Source organism: Danio rerio, chromosome 8 (assembly GCF_052040795.2).
Source record: "Danio rerio strain M-AB ecotype USA chromosome 8, GRCz13ab, whole genome shotgun sequence".
Taxonomy (NCBI): domain Eukaryota; kingdom Metazoa; phylum Chordata; class Actinopteri; order Cypriniformes; family Danionidae; genus Danio; species Danio rerio.
The window spans coordinates 61,672,446-61,695,000 of NC_141028.1; the positions used below are offsets into that span (position 1 = coordinate 61,672,446).

At 39.1% G+C, this 22,555-nt stretch overlaps 2 protein-coding genes across 11 annotated transcripts in view; one reads left to right on the top strand and one right to left on the bottom strand.

The window, feature by feature from the left end:
- Positions 1-1,014: 1,014 nt before the first annotated feature.
- On the bottom strand, positions 1,015-18,130 carry si:ch73-236j9.2. Of its 7 annotated transcripts, none has more exons than XR_015944724.1 (9): positions 17,748-18,130; positions 12,910-13,255; positions 11,710-11,845; positions 9,144-9,271; positions 8,500-8,620; positions 8,357-8,410; positions 7,705-7,777; positions 5,563-6,261; positions 1,015-4,748 (listed from the first exon to the last, which is right to left on the bottom strand). XR_015944724.1 is itself a non-coding variant. In XM_087262700.1 (9 exons), exons 2-9 carry the CDS (start codon positions 13,175-13,177, stop codon positions 2,306-2,308), a joined length of 1,167 nt encoding a protein of 388 aa, XP_087118826.1. In that variant the 5' UTR covers positions 13,178-13,226; positions 17,748-18,130; the 3' UTR covers positions 1,015-2,305. The 7 variants fall into 7 exon arrangements, 5 of the variants coding, with proteins under 5 accessions (XP_087118826.1, XP_087118825.1, XP_087118827.1 ...); XR_015496802.1 differs by having other exon boundaries at positions 1,015-2,546; positions 6,116-6,261; positions 7,705-8,114; positions 8,241-8,410; XM_087262700.1 differs by having other exon boundaries at positions 1,015-2,546; positions 6,116-6,261; positions 12,910-13,226.
- Positions 18,131-20,143: 2,013 nt separating this feature from the next.
- The window catches only part of fgd (faciogenital dysplasia), a 44,580-nt gene continuing 42,168 nt past the window's right edge, over positions 20,144-22,555 (top strand). For 3 of the 4 annotated variants that reach the window (NM_001441610.1, NM_131556.3, NM_001441611.1), the window contains exon 1: positions 20,144-20,338. In NM_001441610.1, coding sequence (NP_001428539.1) covers positions 20,317-20,338 — 22 coding nt within the window. In that variant the 5' untranslated portion in view covers positions 20,144-20,316. The remainder of the gene's footprint in view (positions 20,339-22,555) is intronic. The other variant, XR_015497256.1, reaches the window with a different exon arrangement.

Consider the following 22,555-nt stretch of genomic DNA (forward strand, 5'->3'; position numbering starts at 1 on the left):
CTCAAAGTAAAAGTTTGGTACACATGTGTGTTCTGTATTTATTATGTAAATATACATCTTTGTATATTAACGTATATATAAAATATATATAGCACACAATAATAAAAACCTAAAAAACTAGTCAAATGATTTATCTTGACCGCATCACTTCTTGACCTACTTAGAAAATAAAAGCTTTTTACGTTACACATCCTTGTATATAGAAAAGGTGTGTGTATAGTATAGCATATTTTTATTTATTATGTTATACCACTGATTTATATATATTCTCTATAGATCAGTGGATCTATCACAGATATGAGTAATCAATGCTAAACGTTGATAAGTCCTATCATAAATGGATGTGATTTGTCCATTCGATCCTGCGCTGAGAAAAGTAACACAAATCACCTCACCGTGTCGGTGCTCAAACTGTAACGATTACATTATTTATTTTTGACCTACTTATTTCACGTCAAATTAAAACTACATATTATAATAATAAGACGTTATATCTACAGTAACACAGCATAAATCAGGCCGTGTGTGACAAAGCAGAGATCGTGTGAGTCATTTACGAAAGCCATGTTGAGGAGTAAAAGAATAAACTGTTGAGCCTTATTACTCCACACAGACACGCTTTATATCTGTTAACACGACATGTTCTTAAATATTTACATCATTCATGCCTTTAAAGAAAGATAAAGACACGGCTTATCAGGTTAATACAGATTATACTGTCGCCTCACAGTAAGGTCGCTGGTGCGAGTCCCAGCTGGGCCAGTTGGCGTTTGTCTGGAGCTTGCTCTCCGAGTGCTCCGGTTTCCCCAGTCCAAACACATGCGCTATAGGGGAACTGATCAACTAAACTGGCCGAAGTGTATGAGAATGAGTGTGTTTGGGTGCTTCCCAGTACTGGTTTGCAGTCGGAATTGCCTTTGCTTTGTAAAACATATAGTTGTGGCGATGAATAAATGAATGAATAAGCTGAAGGAAAATGAATAAATGTTCAACATCATGACAAACGAACACACATTTTTATTTGAATGCTTTTAATCCACAGATCAAATTATACAGAATTCCCATTAGTGGTTACAGTAAACGACCAAAACAAACAGGTGAGTCTCACAAACACAGACGAGAAGAGAATCTGAACTGCAGCTTTCATCAAGTTTTGTACTGTTCCAGTCAACCTCAAACTAAACACTGAAAACAAACAGAAACCCCAATAATGAAAACACACAGGGAAAACACACAAAGACAGAATTACCTCTGATGTTCCAAATCTAAACCACAGGACAATATTCCAGACATTAAACCCCAAAATAAGGCAAATATTAGCTCAATTTTTTTAACATTACAGCAAATCATTATTAGGAAACATACAAAATGGACGCAGATTGTGGTTTGCTACAATCATTGCATTTGGAATGCACCGAAAAACATATAAAATAAGAATTAATTTCACACAAACGATAGAATGTGAGACATTTCCATTCTCCGTAATGATTCCTGTGCAAAATATCAGCTCGAGGAACGTCCAACACCCTCATTCACCTCAAAATCAAACAATTAATTTAGCTTAAAAAAAAATTTCAAACATCATTTTTTAAATCAATAAATCCATAAGTGTCATTTATCACGGTAGAAATTAATGTTTTATTTTTTGCACTGCGAAACTTTATTTTTTATTCACAGTGCGACGCAAACAAACAAACATCACTGTCCTAACGCAATAAAAGAAAACTAGTGCGCAATAGTGACCAAGAGCCTACAAAATAAAAGTTTGTTTACACATAATTGTGTTCAGTGCATTTATTATGTATATTTATATTTCACATCCATCTATAATAAATGTATAGAGGAGATATACAACATTATCTATAAATATGACTATATAAATATGCAAATATTTGTGAAAGTATATACATTTATGCACTTATATAAACACACACGCACATATAAACAAACTTATATCTCGTATGCGATTAATCGGCACTATTGAAAACATTCCTGTTGATTTAGTGGTCAAATATGAGGTGAATATTTGCTGGTAGGAGGCCGTCATTCACTCAAACTACACTTCAAGATTAAGCCCTCAGACGGTGAAACACCACATGATCTTTCAATGCTTGTCCAGGAGTTTCCTTCGAATCCAGCACAAGTCATTATTAGACTTTTAGCAATGATTAGGTCCCGAAACCACAGTTACTGTGACAGTTTTTGATAAGGCATGACCCCTCTGTGAAACCTGATATAAAAACTCACGAGCCTTTATAGTGTGCAGCTTTACGAGCAGAGCCAGTGTCTGTGTGGAGCCCGTGCGTTAGGTTAGTTTGGTGGACGTGACGTCACCGTTCTGGATCATGGGTTTCTGCTCGGCCTCTGTTGATTGGTCGAGAGCGTGCTGGATCAGAGCGTCTCTCTGGAACTGTTTGGCCTTGTTGTAAAGCAGAACTCCCACAAACACCATGAGCGTCCCGATGGCGGACACCACCGTGATGGGGTTACTGAACACAATGATGCTCAGCCAGATGGACAGCGCATGCTTCACTGTGCTCGCCACGCTAGCAGACAAACACACAACACAACACGTTATAATCTCAACAGTTTGATCACACACTAGCAGACACGCACACACACACACACACACACACACACACACAACACATTATAATCTTACCAGTTTATAATTGGATAAAACAGCTAGATTATGCTTTTCCTTTAGTGTTTTACTCACTAGTCAATGGGTTGATCATCGACTAGCTAGTCAACGAGTAAACTCTTCTACTCACTAGTCAACTCTTCTACTCACTAGTCAACTCTTCTACTCACTAGTCAACTCTTCTACTCACTAGTCAACTCATCTACTCACTAGTCAACTCATCTACTCACTAGTCAACTCATCTACTCACTAGTCAACTCATCTACTCACTAGTCAACTCATCTACTCACTAGTCAACTCATCTACTCACTAGTCAACTCATCTACTCACTAGTCAACTCATCTACTCACTAATCAACTCATCTACTAACTAGTCAACTCATCTACTCACTAGTCAACTCATCTACTCACTAGTCAACTCATCTACTCACTAGTCAACTCATCTACTCACTAGTCAACTCATCTACTCACTAGTCAACTCTTCTACTCACTAGTCAACTCTTCTACTCACTACTCACTAGTCAACTCTTCTACTCACTAGTCAACTCATCTACTAACTAGTCAACTCATCTACTCACTAGTCAACTCTTCTACTCACTACTCACTAGTCAACTCATCTACTAACTAGTCAACTCATCTACTCACTAGTCAACTCATCTACTCACTAGTCAACTCATCTACTCACTAGTCAACTCATCTACTCACTAGTCAACTCATTTACTAACTAGTCAACTCATCTACTCACTAGTCAACTCATCTACTAACTAATCAACTCATCTACTCACTAGTCAACTCATCTACTCACTAGTCAACACATCTACTCACTAGTCAACTCATTTACTCACTAGTCAACTCATCTACTCAATAGTCAACTCATCTACTCAATAGTCAACTCATCTACTCACTAGTCAACACATCTACTCACTAGTCAACTCATCTACTCAATAGTCAACTCATCTACTCAATAGTCAACTCATCTACTCACTAGTCAACTCATCTACTCACTAGTCAACTCATCTACTTACTAGTCAACTCATCTACTAACTAATCAACTCATCTACTCACTAGTCAACTCATCTACTCACTAGTCAACTCATCTACTCACTAGTCAACTCATTTACTCACTAGTCAACTCATTTACTCACTAGTCAACTCATCTACTCACTAGTCAACTCATCTACTAACTAATCAACTCATCTACTCACTAGTCAACTCATCTACTCATTAATCAACTCATCTACTCACAAGTCAACTCATCTACTCACTAGTCAACTCATCTACTAACTAATCAACTCATCTACTCACTAGTCAACTCATCTACTAACTAATCAACTCATCTACTCACTAGTCAACTCATCTACTCACAAGTCAACTCATCTACTAACTAATCAACTCATCTACTCACTAGTCAACTCATCTACTAACTAATCAACTCATCTACTCACTAGTCAACTCATCTACTCACAAGTCAACTCATCTACTAACTAATCAACTCATCTACTCACAAGTCAACTCATCTACTAACTAATCAACTCATCTACTCACTAGTCAACTCATCTACTAACTAATCAACTCATCTACTCACTAGTCAACTCATCTACTCATTAATCAACTCATCTACTCACAAGTCAACTCATCTACTAACTAATCAACTCATCTACTCACTAGTCAACTCATCTACTAACTAGTCAACTCATCTACTCACTAGTCAACTAATCTACTTACTAGTCATTGGGTCAACTCATCTACTTAGTAGTCAACGGGTCAACTCACTGACTAACTAGTCAACTCATCTACTCACTAGTCAATAGGTCAACTCACTAATCAACTCATCTACTCAGTAGTCAACTAATCTACTTGTCATTGGGTCAACTCATCTACTTACTAGTCAATGCGTCAACTCACCCACTAATTAGTCAACTCATCTACTCACTAGCCAATCGGTCAACTCACTAATCAACTCATCTACTCAGTAGTCAACTCATCTACTCACTAGTTAACTCACTTACTCACTAGTCAATGAGTCAACTCAATCAACTCATCTACTCACCAGTCAACATGTCAACTCATGTACTCATTAAGTATTGGGTCAACTCGTCTCCTCACTAGTTAACTCACCTACTTACTAGTCAATAGCCCCTTTCACACAGTGATACCGGAAAATATCCGGAAAATTTACGGAACGACTTTACCGGTATGTTCAAAAAAGCGCTGTTCACACAGGCGAGGACGTTACGGAAATTTTCCGGAAAAGAGCATTCACACATCCATTCCAAAATACCGGTAAATTCTGACATCATTCACCACAAATGAGCTTTAAACGGCTGCGCTTGTATTTGTAAACATTTGACTAAATTACAAACTCTTTTGATGATCAATATTGTAAACAACTTTCACTGGATCATATTCGCATGTCGAGATGTTCGTAATATGTGCATGTGCTGCCGCTCACAGGCTGTTTCATGGGCACACGCAAAGCTTGAAGGTAAACAAACAACGGCTTATCATAAGCATCTTATCGATGATTATTTGCACAGTTGGCATTAAGGAGAACATATAAACCTTATCTGACTAACTTCTAGCAGCTAAATGCGTCTGGAAAAATATTCAAAGGCTTTTATTCTCACAAACCGCGCGGACGTAAATGCGTCTGACTGTTGTGATTGGCTAAAGCAGAAGTCTTACGTCAGCACGTTCTAGACGTGCACGCGCTTATTCCGGAAATATTCCTTCTGCGTTCACACAGCGCAGCATTCCGGCAAATTGCCGGTAATGTTACAACTTCTCTTTCCGGAAAATAGCCAGAACGAATTTACCGGTATTTTCAAAAAGGACCTGTTCACACATACAACCTTTCCGGAAAATTGCCGGTAATTTTCCGGAAAGGTCTGTATGTGTGAAAGGGGCTAATGGGTCAACTAGTCAACTCATCTACTCACTAATCAACACATCTACTCGCTAGTCAACTTATATACTCACACGTCAATGAGTCAACAAGGCAACTCATCTCACTAGTCAATAATACAAGTCAACTCATCTACTCAATAGTCAACAGGTCAACTCATCTACTCACTATACAAAGGGTCAACAAGTCAACTCCCTAATAAATTCATCTACTCATTAGTCAATGGTTCAAGGAGTCAACTTATCTACTCGCTAATCAACAAGTCAACTCACCTACTTACTAGTAAACAGGTCAACTCATCTACTCACTAGTCAACTCACTAATCAACTCATTAGTCAATGGGTCAACTCAGCGACTTGCTAGTCAGTGAGTAAGCTCATCTACTCAGTAGTCAACTGTTCTACTAAGTAAAGGGTGAGTACATGACAGAATTTTCAGTTTTGAGTGATTTATCCCTTTGAAGATCAAGCCAGTGTGGATGTTTGCAGCTCATTTTGCCATATTGTGTGGTGTGTTTTGCATTATGTGTGTGAAATGTGACCTGTTGTGTGTGTGTGCGTTACTGACCTGAATGTGACGGGTGAGATGCGGCCCATGAGGGCGTATGCGGTGACGCTCTGTAAGTGGAACAGAGCCCCGTCCAGCAGCAGCAGCACCACGATGTCCTGAGACAGTTTGAAGGAGCGTTCACTCTTCCCGATGCCCGGAAAGTCCTACGACACACACACACACACATTAGCAGCGGATACAGGCGATACACACACACACACACACACACACACACACACACACACACACACACACACACGCTATGTTCACATTCACCTATTTTTATGTGCAACTTGGAATATAGCATAAAATTGCTTAATGGAAAGACACATATATTGAGTATGTAAAAGCATGTAAAACAAGGTAAAAACATGTAAAAGAGTGTAAATGCATGTAAAACAGTGTAAAAGAGGGTAATAGGGTGTAAAAGCCTGTAAGTGTAACAGGCTATGAACAGGCTGTGAAATAGTGTAAAGGCATGTAATAGTGTAAATGCACGTGAAAGAAAATAAAAGGTGTAAAAGCATGTAAAACAGTGTAAAATGTATGTAAAAAGTCAAAGCATGTAAAAACCATGTAAAACAGTGTGAAAAGCATGTAAAACAGTGTTAAAACCATGTGAAACAGTGTGAAAAGCATGTAAAACGCATGTAAAACAGTGCAAAAAGTATGTAAAAAGCATGTAAAGCAGTGTAAAAAGCATGTAAAGCAGTGTAAAAAGTATGTAAAAAGCATGTAAAGCAGTGTAAAAAGCATGTAAAGCAGTGTAAAAAGTATGTAAAAAGCATGTAAAAGTGTAAAAGCATGTACAAACTATGTAAAACAGTGTAAAAAGTATGTAAAAAGTCTTAAAGCATGTAAAAACCATGTAAAACAGTGTAAAAAGCATGTAAAACAGTGAGAAAAGCATGTAAAACAGTGAGAAAAGCATGAAAAACAGTGTAAAAAGTATGTAAAAAGCATGTAAAAGCATGTACAAAGTATGTAAAACAGTGTAAAAAGTATGTAAAAAGTCATAAAGAATGTTAAAAACCATGTAAAACAGTGAGAAAAGCATGTAAAACATTGTTAAAACCATGTAAAACAGTAAAAGCATGTAAAACAGTGTTAAAATATGTAAAAAGCATGTAAAGCAGTGTAAAAAGTATGTAAAAAGCGTGTAAAAGTGTAAAAGCTTGTACAAAGTATGTAAAACAGTGTAAAATGCATGTAAAAAGTGAAAAGGCATGTAAAGCATGTAAAAGAGTGCAAAGACATGTAAAAAGTATGTAAATTAGCATAAAAAGCATGTATAACAGTGTAAAAGGCATGTAAAAATTATTCAAAAGAGTGTTAAAGCATATAAAAGAGAGCAAAAGCATGTAAAAATTATGCAAAATAGCGTAAAAAGAATTTATAACAGTGTAAAAAGCATGTAAAAGCATGTCAACAGTGTAAAGGCATGTAAAAAGCATGCAGAAGAGTGTTAAAGCATTTAAAACAGAGCAAAAGCATGTAAAAAGCATGTAAAATAGTGTAAAAAACAAGTACAATTGTAAAAAGCATGTAAACTTTGTAAAAAGCATGTAAAAGAGTGTAAAAAGCATGAAAAAGCGTGCAGGACTGACCATCAGGAAGATCCAGGCCGGTATGAGCATGATGACCGCAAACGCGCTGGTGTAAAACTGAAGCTCTGGAGGACTGCACAGAGGAGAGGAAGAATCACAGCTCTTCTACTCACACACTCAGAGAAGAACAACATCAGTTCTCAGCTAACACACACTGGTTCCTGTTCACAGTTTGGGCCTAAATGCTCTTTTATTGCTCGGCACGTCGCTGTACGTGGGATGTAATGGTGTTAGAATGTGATTAAATTCAATATTTACATATGATCAACTGTTTGAATTCATTTTCAATCATTAGTTCATTTTATTTTTGGCTCCATTATAATATATGAAATATTAATAATGTGTTAGCACACGCTGGAGTTAACAGAGTACGGTAAGAGCTCCAGAAGTGTTTCTGATCTTTACTAACACTGCACACGCACACACGCACACACACACACACACACACACACACACACACACACACACACACACACACACACACACACACACGCACGCGCACACACACACACACACACACACACACACACACACACACACACACACACACACACACACACACACACACACACACACACACACACACACACACACACACACACACACACACACACACACACACACTGCAGGTCAATGACTCCACACCACTGACCTGAACTTATACTTGTCTCCACTCAGCAGCTTCTTGGAGAACACATTCTGCAGACTGAACACAGAGAGAGAGAGCATTACACCTGTGTGTGTGTGTGTGTGTGTGTGTGTGTGTGTGTATAAGAGTGTGTGTGCGCACAGCACCAGTCCATGATGTTGGTGGAGAGCGCAGCAGAGAAGCCCAGCATGTTGAAGCTGATCTCAGTGGCTGTGCAGAGCGCCAGACCCGCCATCACCGGCACCAGAGACAGATTCACCCAGAACCCTGCAGAACACACACGCACGCACGCAGGCAGGCAGGCACGCACGCAGGCACTCACGCACACGCACACACACACAAACACACACAAACACAAACACACACACACAAAAACAAACAAACACACACAAAAACAAACACACACACACACACACACACACAAACACACACACAAACACAAACACAAACAAACACACACACACACACACACAAACACACACAGACAAACACACAAACACACACAGTTCAGTTCTCTAGTTATTTTTACAGTGTAAATTGTGACAAAGCACACACACACACTCATGTATGTGTATCTGCGTGTGTATCTGTTAGTGTGTATCAGTGTGCTTGTATGCATATCTGCATGTGTGTGTGTGTCTGTGCGTGTCTTCATCTGTGGATCAGTATGTGTGTGTCTGTTTATCTGTGTGCGTATCTGCACTTGTGTGTGTACAATATGTATCCATTTGCATGTGTGTGTGTGTGTATCTGCATGAGTGTGTATCTGTATCAGTGTGTGTGTGTGTACCAGTGTATTCTCCCAGTATGAGGCGGGACATGATGACAGTGAATATCGGCGCTGAGCTCTTCACCGTCTCAGCGAAGGAGACGGCCACATTCTTCAGGCTGACCAAACCCAGCACCACTGTGGTGAACCTGCAGAGCAGACAAACCAGTTCAGAGTCCCCGAGAGCGTCCGCCGTCACACCTCTACAGTTACAGCACAACCCAGCCCACTATTGTCAAGCTGAAAACAACACACACACTCATACCCCACCACATAAACAACACCTCAGCCACTGCACTGCACACATATATGCTGGATACACGTACTGAAGCGCATCCATAAAGATCATTACAGTGAGAAATGCTGCTGCTACATGGAAATAAACTATACACAAACACACTGATTATTATCATAATTCATTCAATTTACTTCAGCTTAGTCCTTTAACAATCAGGGGTCACCACAGTGGAATGAACCGCCAACTATTTCAGCATGTTTTACACAGCGGATGCCCTTCCAGCTGCAACCCAGTACTGGGAAACACCCATACACACTCATTCTCACACACACACACACACACACACACACACACACACACACACTCATACACTACGGCCAGTGTAGTTGATCAGTTCCCCTATAGCGCATGTGTTTGGACTGAAACCGGAGCACCCGGAGGAAACCCACGCCAACATGGGGAGAACATGCAAACTCCACACAGAAACACCAACTGACCCAGCCGAGACTCAAACCAGCGATCTTCTTGCTGTGAGGCCACAGTGCTAACCACTGCGCCACCTCTATTATTATTGTTTTATAATTTGAATAATTAATTATTTATTGAAATTTTAATGTTTTTACATGGTTTTATCATCTACATGAAGCAGAGTTTGCTGAAGACTTTTATTCAAGTGTGATGATATATTTACAACTGAAATTGAATATTAAGTGGGGGCGGGGTTTTGTTTTTAGCCCCACCTCTCATCTTTCACTCACAGCAACTAACTAAGGATGGGGTGTGGCTAAGCATATTTCCCTCAATCAGAATCTTCAGAAAAGAACTGCCATTGGTCAGATTTACTTTGATTAACCGCATCATCAAAACAATCAAGTGGATTCACTTACACACGTTATTCATTGTTCAAGATGTGCATTTTCAAAACAAGCATTGATCATTTCAGGCTTGACTTTATCTGCTCAGAATACACAATATATTCAGTTACTTATAATAGACTTGCCTTTATTACTGTACATCTATTCAATAGTTAACAATATATATTGTCCATAATAATCTGAATATTTAGATTTTCAAACAATAAAAACATTCATATCATTTATCAAGACACAAATCCCCCAAAAAAGCGCTCAGCCTAAATGAGTTGAAAATTCATCTTTTAAATGACAAACTACAGTATTTCAGCAATATTAAAAAAGTGCAGTGCGGATGTTTGCCAGGTTGAGAACCAACAGAAGCGAGTCTGACTATCGAGCCTTGTGGAAATATACATTTCTATCATCTAATTCCAAATGAACAATAATCTACGTATAACTGAAAAGTTATATTCTTTGGTTTTTAATTATATCATTTCATTGACATGCCAGCTAACCTTTGCCTTGCTGACTACAGGCTGAGCCAAAGTGATGCAAATTGTCAGTTTCACAGCATGGGGTGTCTATTGTTTTCTCTTTTCGATCAACTGGTCAGGCGGTTTCCGTCTCCAGAACATGATGAGATCAGGCCTGAAAAAGCAGTTTACCCTGCCGACCACAACTTTTAATTTGCATGCTTTGTTTTAGCCATATCCCCTCCTCCTAAGAACACAATATAGACATGAAATCTTTGTCTTAATTCAGACTTGTGAAAGAACTTGCAGACTGTGGACCTCTAGTAGGCTCTTGCAGACACATGGACATCTTAAAGACACTGTATGACTGCAGATTAACCAACACGTCTCAATAAAGGACTTCTGCTTGTTTCGAGTCTCCTGGACTGGGTTCTCTCTTCTTTTCACTCATTTATTTTTTTACAACAGCCTAAAGGCTGATTTAAACAGTGCTCTAAATAAAAGCAGTGGCACGCATCAGAAGGATTATTCTCCATATTAAAAGGAGATTTTGCTCTAAACAACACTTATAATTTGCTCATTAATAATCTCATGTGGAACTCTGAATCTGCATCTCATTTCAGAGTCTGCTACTGTCCACCAGAGGGCGCATTTCAGTCACAGACGCATGCTTAGAGTCTTCCTGACTGATGAATGAATGAAATACGCTGTTTTCCACCATCTGGCAACCCGGGTGCTGGAATATAATTGGCTAAACTGGCAGTGGGCGGAGTTACAGAGACCAAAACAAAGACAGCCACTCCAGCACGTAACACACATGTCCACAGCAGAATATCTGACTCCAGCATTGTGTTTCAGATAAACAAGAGAGTTCCCTGAGCATGTTTCTGAATATCTGCACACAGATGATGCTGCTTTATGATGCAGAAGAGTCAGAGACTGACATACAGCAGCTTTAATACGTTATGTTTGTTATGTGGCTCGGTCATTCCGCACAGCACGTGAATAAAGAGTGAGCGCACCTCATGAGTCCCACAAACAGCATGATCATGATGAAGTTGGAGGGATATTCAGAGCGGGATTTATGCTGGTACAGCGGACACGGCACAAACATCTGCACACAGCCGATCACCGTCGTGGACAGCATCTGGACGGCACCTGAGATACACCATAAAGACATTTAAGAGTAAAATACGCTTGGAAAAGATTCATTTCAAGTTTCATTTAAATCACAGCGGCCTCATTGGTCCACTAGTCAAGATTGACAATCACTCCAGTGGGACTCGTGGCTGTTTAGCAGGTGGGGATGCATTTTTTTCCAGGAGATTCACATAATATAGACACCCGTCCAAGTTCTGGGGTTTACACATTCACTGGCCACTTTATTAGGTACACCTGTCCAACTGCTCAATGCAATTGTCTAATCAGCCAATCACATGGCAGCAGCTCACTGCATTTAGGCATGTAGACATGGTCATTCCTCAACAACATGAAAGCATGGATCATCCTGCCTTGTGTCAGCGGTTCAGGCTGGTGGTGGTGGTGTAATGGTGTGGGGGAGGTTTTCTTTGGCTCCATTAGTACCAATTGAGCATCAACGCCACAGCCTACCTGAGTATTGCTGCTGACCATGTCCATCCCTTTATGAGCACAGTGTCTCCATCTTCTGATGGCTACTTCCAGCAGGATAACGCAGCATGTCATAAAGCTCAATCATCTCAGACTGGTGAACATGACGATGAGTTCACTGTACTCAAATGGCCTCCACAGTCACCAGAGCTCAATCCAATAGAGCAGCTTTGGGATGTGGTGGAACGGGAGATTGGCATCATGGATGTGCAGCCGACAAATCTGCAGCAACTGTGTGATGCTGTCATGACAATATGGAGCAAAATCCCTGAGGAATATTTCCAGTAGCTTGTTGTATCTACGCCATGAAGGATTAAGGCAGTTCTAAAGGCAAAAGGGTCTAACCCGGTACTAGTAAGGTGTACCTAATAAAGTGGCCATTGAGTGTGCACATATATATATATATATATATATATATATATATATATATATATATATATATATATGTGTTTATATTAATATGAATTTCCTGTAATCATGGACAGATGAAGTACCAGAGTGTGTGTGTGTGTGTGTGTGTGTGTGTGTGTGTGTGTGTGTGTGTGTGTGTGTGTGTGTGTGTGTGTGTGTGTGTATGTGTGTGTACTACTCACCCAGCATGCTGGGTTCTCCCTCCAGCAGTGAGAGGATGTATTTGTTGAGGAAGAGTGTGCAGAAGCTGAAGAAGTACCAGAGTGTGAGGTGTGTGAGTGCTCTGGAGCTCCAGATGCCGGCGTCGGCTTCGATCACGGTGGTTTCAGTGATGGTGATCTTCAGCACGGGCTCTCCGGGTGTGCTCTCGCTGCGGGACAGACACACACGCTCCGGACGCGCCCAAAACGATAATCTGGAGGACCGGTCTCCGCCGCCGCCGCCGCTCATGGTGATGCAGGACGGAGGAAAACTCCAAATAACTAGCAGACTTTACATACTAACACACACACAGAGAGAGGTGGACGTCTGCAAACACAGGATAACACACTCATTAATTTTAATGTTTAATTGGAATTCTTTCATGATTTACTCTCTTTTTACTTATTTCAAAACTTGAGCACTAAAGAAGATATCTTGAAGAATGTTGGAAACTGGTAACCATCCACTTCCATACTATTCGTTTTCCTACTATGAAAGTCAATAGATACAGGGTTCCAGCATTCTTCAAAATGTCTTCTTCAGTGTTCAACAAAACTAAGAAACTTATGTTTATATCCATGTCAGCAGTATGCCAGCTCCTGTACACATATGAATGATATTAAGCTCATTAATTACAGCTGAAACCAGATAATTACATACACTAAATAAAGGAACATAACCATTTTTTAAAAAGTGTCTCATGATGATAAATCATACTAGACGTTTACTATTTTCGGTCTGTTAGCATTACCTAAATGATTTACATTTACTAAATGCCAGAATAATGAGAGAATTATTAATTTCTAGACAGTCAAAAGTTTGCACACATTTCCTTGGTATGTTTTAGCTTTGCTTTTAAACTGTGTAACTTTGGTCAAATGTTTTGGGTCTCCTTCCACAAGCTTCTCACAATAGTTTGCAGGAGTTTTGGCTCATTCCTCCTGCAGAATTGCTGTAACTGAGTCAGATTTGTAGGCTGTCTTGCTCGCACAAGCTTTTTCAACTCTGCCCACACATTCTCTATAGGATTGAGATCAGGGCTTTGTGATGGCCACTCCAAAACATTCACTCTGTTGTCCTTAAAGCACATGTGAACTAATCTGGCAGTATACTTAGGCTCATGGTCTGTCTGAAAGAGCCATTTGTGGCCAAGTTGTGATGTCCTGGCTGATGTGTTGAGATGTTGCTTCAGTATTTCTCCATCATGTTCTGTCTTCATGATGCCATCTATGCTGTGAAGTGGACCAGTCTCTCCTGCAGCAGAACAGCCCCACAACATGACGCTGCCGCCCCCATACTGCACAGTTGGGATGGTGTTCTAGGCTTGTGCGCTTCCCTCTTTGTCCTCCAAATGTAACGCTGCTCATTATGGCCAAACAGTTCAATCTTAGCTCCATCAGAGCACAGCACATGTCTCCACACATGAGTCTATTTCCCAGTGTCATTCAGCTAATGGTAATCTGGCTTTGCTGTTGATTCTGGCTTGTTGATTTTCTCATGTTGTCACACAAGGAAGCAGTGTGTTTGAGCTTTTCCTTCAATACTATTCTACAGTTGTGCCTCACATTAACTCAAATGTTGTCAATTAGCCAATCAGAAACCTCCAAAACCTCGACATCATCATCTGAGCTTTTCCAGGGGCAGAATAATCTTAGAAGAGTTATAACCATTTCTCAAACAATATCCCTCTCATTATTCTGCTATTAAGCAGAGCAGAAACACATTTGATCATCTAAGTGTGGTATTTAAAATGCTTTTACAAAGACAGCATGCGGGAGAATGTTGTCCAGGAATTAAAAACGTGTGTGTGTGTGTGTGTGTGTGTGTGTGTGTGTGTGTGTGTGTGTGTGTGTGTGTTTGTAATAACATCCTGGAGTGACTGATTCTACAGCAGGTAAAAAGAATCAGGTCTCACCGGTTGGAGAGTTTATAGAAGTTTATTTTACCAACATTAGTGGTATTACTGCGGTCTGTTTCCTGTTGTAGACTGCAGCAATCTAACTCTGGCATTGCTTTTCATATCTGACCACTGTTTTATACAACTACAACTCACTACTAACTTTTAGAATTGTCAATTTGGGTGACACGGTGGCTCAGTGGTTAGCACTGTGGCCTCACAGCAAAAAAAGTCTCTGGTTTGAGTCTCGGCTGGGTCTGTTGGTGTTTCTGTGTGGAGTTTGCATGTTCTCCCTGAGTTGGCGTGGGTTTCCTCTGGGTGCTCTGGTTTCAGTCCAAACACATGCGCTATAGGGGAACTGATCAACTACACTGGCCGTAGTGTATGAGTGTGAATGAGTGTGTATGGGTGTTTCCCACTACTGGGTTGTGGCTGGAAGGGCATCCACTGCGTAAAACATATGCTGGAATAGTTAATCAATTCCACTGATAAATAAAGGACTAAGCTGAAGGAAAATGAATGAAAGATGTTGTCATTTTATTTATCTTCTTCCACCGCAGCCACAGGTGTCAAACGGAGTTCCTGGAGGGCCGCAGCTCAGCAGTTTAGCTCTAACCCTAATTAAACACACCTGATCAAAGGCTTGTCTGAACCTACAGCTGAGTGTGTCGAAGCAGGGTTGGAACTAAACTGTGCAGAGCTGCGGCCCTCCAGGATCTGAGTTTGACACCTGTGACCTATGATTAATATTTTGAAGTCTTTTCTTTTAAATGAGCACCTCTAATATGTTCGGTAAAATCACAACGCATACATTTCATTATTGTTTAATCGTATTACTTTTTGTATCAAATAAAATCTTATTATTACTCTTAATAATAACAAGATACAATTTATTTAGGAAACAAATAATAATAATAATAATAAACAAATAATAAATAATAATATAATAATAATAATAATAATAATAATAATAAATAATAATTAATAATAATAAAATAAAATAAATAATAATAATAATAATAATAATAATAATAATAATAATAATAATAATAATAATAATAATAATAATTGAGCACACCAGTTTTTTTTTTAACTGTTCCAGAATTATTTCACGTTTTAAGAAAAGCATGAATGATGAGGCAGGATTTATTTATTTATTAACTTTAATAAATTCAGAGTTTTCAAATCTCCTAATTGAATAAAATAATAAATAGATCAATAATTAAATTAAGTAATCAATAATATTGTTTGTTTTTATTATTAATATTTGTGCACGCCACTGTTCCACAATTAGTCCACGTTTTAAGAAACCATGAATGCTGAGGCTGGATGGATTAATTATTTAAATTAATTCAGAGTTTTCAAACCTCCCAAGGTCATAATAATAATACATAAATAAATAAATCTAATATGTTTTTATTATTAATATTATTTGTTTTTATTGTTAATATTTGTGCACGCCTCTGTTCCAGAATTAGTCCACGTTTTATTTTACACACATGCATGCATGAAAGCAAAAAGCCTGACTAGTGTGCACACTAAACTCACGCAGAGGTGTGTCTGCAGTGACGTTTGCTGCATATTTATAGTATGCATGAATTCTGGGTCACACTAAACTCACTAAAAGATCATGAAGGCGTGACCTTTCATCCGAAATCCTAAATCCTCCAAAAAGACATGAAAGAAAACATGTAAATATTCTGAGATGAAGGACGCTATCAGATTATATCTGTCTACATGCACGTCTGCAACATCTTATTTATTTATTACGGATCATTTTCCCAATACTGCTGAACAAGAACTAGAAGAACACATTCAGCTTTACTGCAGCTTTTTATATACTTTAATTTGAATAATGTGTTAGTACATCATATTAATGAACGAACCATTAACATCTGCAGTTATTAATTACTGTTAATTATAGAAGATTTAAAAACTACTGCAACAAATGACTTCATTTAATAATCATAAGCGTATGAAGAGTGCGTGTTTCAGTAAAGTGAGTTACCATAAGAACACCACTATGACCAATAATAGATCTGTATAATATTCAGAATAAGGGAATAAAGATGTCTAATGCTCATGAAAGTGACGTGTTTAATGTCTTCGTCTTTTTTCATTCATTCATTTTTCTTTGGAGTCCTTTTATTCATCAGAGGTCGCCACAGTGGAATGAACCGCCAACTATTCCAGCATATGTTTTACACAGCGGATGCCCTTCCAGCTGCAACCCAGTACTGGGAAACACCCATACACACTCATTCACTCACTCACACACACACACACACAACGGCAAGTTCAGTTGATCAGTTCTCCTATAGCGCACGTGTTTGGACTGTGGGGGAAACCCACGCCAACATGGAGAGAACACGCCAACTCACCCAGCCGAGACTTAAACCAGCAACCTTCTTGCTGTGAGGCGACAGTGCTAACCATTGAGCCACACACACACACATACACAGAGACAGACTGACTGACACACACACACACACACACAGATTCACGCACACAAAGACACACACTCTCTCTCTCACACACACACTCTCTCACTCTCTCTGTCTCACTCACTCTCTCTCTCTCACACACACACACACACACACACACACACACACACACACACACACACACACACACACACACACACACACAGGCAGACTGACACACAAACACACAAAGACACTGCCTGACACACAAACTCACACCCACACAATGACTGACAGACACTCTAATACACACACTGACTGACGCACAAAACACTTAAATAAGCACACCACATGCATGCACACAAGTTCAAACACACACACACACACACACACACACACACACACACACACACACACACACACACACACACACACACACACAAAGATAGACAGACAGACAGACAGCTGTTGGTTTAATGTGAATAAAATCATACTCTACCCAGTGTTGTCATCACACACACGGAAGACTCCTCATCTCCGCTCCGGCGACACACTCTCAGGCATAAGTGTGTGTGTGTGTGTGTGTGTGTGTTTGTGTCTCAGAGAGAGTCTATTGACACGTCTTCATCTGCAGAACAGCAGCAGCAGTGTGTGTGTGTGTTTTGTCGTTTCTCTTTCTCTCTCATCAGGAGCTGATCTGCGGTCAGTGTGTTCCCCACAAACGCTTGTTTCCGGTCGCAGGAATCACTGCACACGCGCGCGCGCACACACACCGGACAACTCGAGGAAGTTTAAAACAACACAAAAGACGCGAAACGCAAACCAGAAGAAGAAGAAGAGCAACTATCACCATCCGCGGCGTGTTCCTGAGTGGGCGGAGTCTAGGAGAACCGGAAGTTCATCTCTTTGTTTGGAGGTCTGTCACGTGACATAACGAACACACGTAACAAAACAACAGCCGACTTCTGTTCACCTGTCAGGTTCAAGTGCTCCAAAAAACCTATTTAGACAGAAACATACAACAGCAAGCCCCTCACTAGAGTTACAGCTAATATTAAAATGCCAGACATCAAAATCTAAATGTATTTTTCCCGTGTCTCCACACGATCCAGAGTAACAAAAACACTATAGCAATTATTACTGAATACTGGAGTGTTTGAACCACCCGATAGTAAAGTGTATTATATTGTATTCATTGGAGATTTTACAATGCTTTGTTAATGAATGCTCCAGCACACTGCAGTGTTACTATAGTGAGCTGATCTACTGAAATAAATACTGTACTTTAGTGTTTACTGCAGTAAACTGTGGAGTATTGCAGGATAATATACCTCATACACGTAGAACACTACAGTACTGGGGCATTTGTTCATATTATAATAGTTGTTGTGTTACCATAGCAACTGTAGAATCACCACAACAGATCAATTAGTATAGTTGTTGTGTTACCATAGCAACGGTAGAATCACCACAGCAGATCAATTAGTGTAGTTGTTGTGTTACCATAGCAACTGTAGAATCACCACAACAGATCAATTAGTATAGTTGTTGTGTTACCATAGCAACTGTAGAATCACCACAACAGATCAATTAGTATAGTTGTTGTGTTACCATAGCAACTGTAGAATCACCACAACAGATCAATTAGTATAGTTGTTGTGTTACCATAGCAACTGTAGAATCACCACAACTGATCAATTAGTATAGTTGTTGTGTTACCATAGCAACTGTAGAATCACCACAACAGATCAATTAGTGTAGTTGTTGTGTTACCATAGCAACGGTAAAATCATCACAGCAGATCAATTAGTGTAGTCGTCGTTACTATAGCGACTGTAGAATCACCACAACAGCTCAATTACTATAGTTGTTGTCGTTACCACAGCAACTGTAGAATCACCACAACAGATTAAAACACTTTACTATAGTTTGGGTGAAGAACACTACAGTATTTACTGTAAATGACAATTTTTTATGTGTGAAAGGTAATCATGACTTTATTATTCCTCAGTTCTGTATATATTTGATTATTTAAATATTTAAATATTAAGTTAAGTATTTATTTACTTGTTTTTAGGCGTTCTCACAATCCTCATTTTATTTCTCAGATTTTGTAGCGTTTGTCTCGCATTTTTATTTTTTATGTTACATTTATTTCTAGCATTTGCTCAGTTATGGGCTTTACAACAACTCTGAATTTGTTTTTTGCCATTTCAACTTTATTCAGCTGTATTATTTATTATTACGCCAAAGTTCATTCATTCATATATTTATTTTCTTTTTGGCTTAGTCCCTTTATTAATCCGGGGTCGCCACAGCGGAATGAACCGCCAACTTTTCCAGGATTTTTTTCCAGCACGTGCCCTTCCAACCGCATCCCATCTCTGGAAAACACGTCAAAGTTGTGAGAAATAAAACATCATGATTATTTGTGTGTGTGTGTGTGTGTGTGTGTGTGTGTGTGTGACAGAAACAAAAAGTGATTCTTAACTATGTTTAAGTCTATTTTTTGTTTGTTTTTAATAAATGACATGATTTTGGCTCACCGTGTGAGAAAGAGACACAAAGACTCTTTTTAGCTTCAGCGTGTCACATGATGATAGATCAAAGTCCTTGAGGCATCACACACACACACACACACACACACACACACACACACACACACACACACACACACACACACACACACACATGATTCATTCACTGCTGTTCAAGTTTTAGTCAAACAGACATTATTTATGAACAATAAATACATAAATTATATAAATAAATAAAAACAAACAAACTAATAAAAAGGGGCAAAATCACCATTATGTTGTCTTCAGTGTTTCATTTGTTTCCAAATAGAGTCTAATATGTCAGTGTCTTACTGTTCTGAATCATGTAAAAAGAATCGACTCAAATGAACGATTCGCTCGAACACTAATGGACTCGGTTTAGTCTGGTGGATTAATGTCGATGAAAACCAGACGGGAGAAGGAGAAAGAGTTTTAAAACAGGACGAATGAAGTGATAAAAAGATCAAAACGCTCCATTATTTAAAGTCTGAGCGAGAAAATCTGCACACGATGAGAGGAATCGGCGCGAACGGTCAGCAGCGTTTAACTTTACTCATTCAAGCTGAGTGCGCGCGCGTGTGTGTGTGTGTGTGTGTGGACTCAGTTTTTAGTAGACTCATTTTAGTTTTAAATTTGCCTCATTTTATGTTGTTTCTTATTTGTATATTGTAAGTACTCTGTTTTAGATGTATGTTTATACACTCAAATGTTTATATGTGAGCTGTAAGACGAATGTGGACAGCAGAACAGATTTGGTGGTGTTGTACTTCAAATCTTCTAAATATTGTTTAAAAAGGTGATTTCTGGAAATCACTGAGGTAAAGTAGGCTTGATATTCGCACATTCGTTCATTTAATGGCCCATATATTGTTTAAGTTGAATACTGAGTCTCAAATAGCACGCAGGGATGACTTGTACACAACATTAACACTGTCTGATTGACTGATCAATGCTGGACTGTGATAGTCATTAACAGCTAATATGATTTCACTATTTAGAATTAGCAAAGAAAACTTTCCTGACATGATATTATTCAGCAGAAAGTCTGAATGTGTGAATATAAAACAAATTTACCTCTATCTGAAAATCTGGACCCCATGTGAGACGATTACACTTGTCTTGGGGTGTAAACCTGAGATGGATCTGAAGTAGATCTGGTTTGAGTGTGAACGCTCGCATTGATTCGCTTTTCTTCTGCTTTGGTTACGCATCAACATTTGTTTTTGTCTGTTTAAATTAGTTAATGATTTTTGTTTGTCATTTGTCAAAGTAGGGCGACACGGTGGCTCAGTGGTTAGCACTGAGTTTGCATGTTCTCCCCGTGTTGGCGTGGGTTTCCTCCGGGTGCTCCGGTTTCCCCTACAGTCCAAACACATGCGCTATAGGGGAATTGGCTGTAGTGTATGAGTGAGTGTGTGTGTGAATGAGTGTGTATGGGTGTTTCTCAATTGTGAAGTGTTGTTAGTGTGTTTGTCCACTAGAGAGCGCAGCGCTTCTCCATGATCAGTCACTCCAGAGCAGACAGTGTTTGTACTGTAGATTGATAACAGTGATTTTAATATCTAAAGGCAAACAAGCACTGAGTAGGTGCAGCGTCCTGCAGCTGTGTGTGTGTGTGTGTGTTCTAGTTGGCTGTTACTTTACAAATGTACATTCATTTTATTAGCATTCAGATGTATAATCTCGTTTATAAGAAGGTCTCACAGTGTATCACAGTCACATACTAATAATAACACAAGAAAACAAAATAAAACACACAAAATATGTAACATCCACGAAACGACAACAAAGAATAAAACACACATTACAGAAGGGAAGCATCACAAGATTAATATCAATAAACATCATACAAAATACACTATAAAAATCAGTGAATCCAATCACAACACGACCAACAACACCCTCAAGAAAACAAATCTATACTCTTCTCTGACACCAAGTATTAAGGCAGTTCTGAACCCAGTACTAGTGAGGTGTACCTAATAAAGTGGCCGGTGAGTGTTTACTACATATACTATTATCAGAATAACAATCCTTTATCTTTTTTAATCTTTTACTCTTCTATCACATAATGTTAGTGATTAAATCCGTCCAGGAATGTTTGCTCTGTGCTGTCACTGCATTGCTTGTTGTAAAATCCTGAAGATGAGCAGAAACGTTCACACCGCCGTGGATAAAAACCTCAGAGATGCTTTTACTGAGGCTGTTTCCTGCCTTTTTATAATAAACAAATAGTTGTACAAAAATAAACACATTTTCAGACACAAAACTCCAATGTTTACACTTTAAACTCGTGAGTAATATTATTTATATTTATATTACATAGATATTTATATTTATGAAGAAATATTTATACAATATTTATAAATTGGAGATAAATATATTTATTTATCACGGTGGTACAAGAAGATCACGGGTTTGAGTCTCGGCTGGGTCAGTTGGTGTTTCTGTGTGGAGTTTGCATGTTCTCCCCGTGTTGGTGTGGGTTTCCTCCGGGTGCTCCGGTTTCAGTCCAAACACATGCGCTATAGGGGAACTGATCAACTACACTGGCCGTAGTGTATGAGTGTGAATGAGTGTGTATGGGTGTTTCCCAGTACTGGGTTGCTGCTAGAAGAGCATCCGCTGTGTAAAACATATACTGGAATAGTTGGCAGTTCATAGCGCTGTGGTGACCCCTGATGAATAAAGGGACTGAATTCTAATGAATACCTCAACATATATGTTTCCTCACACAATAAAGGGTTAA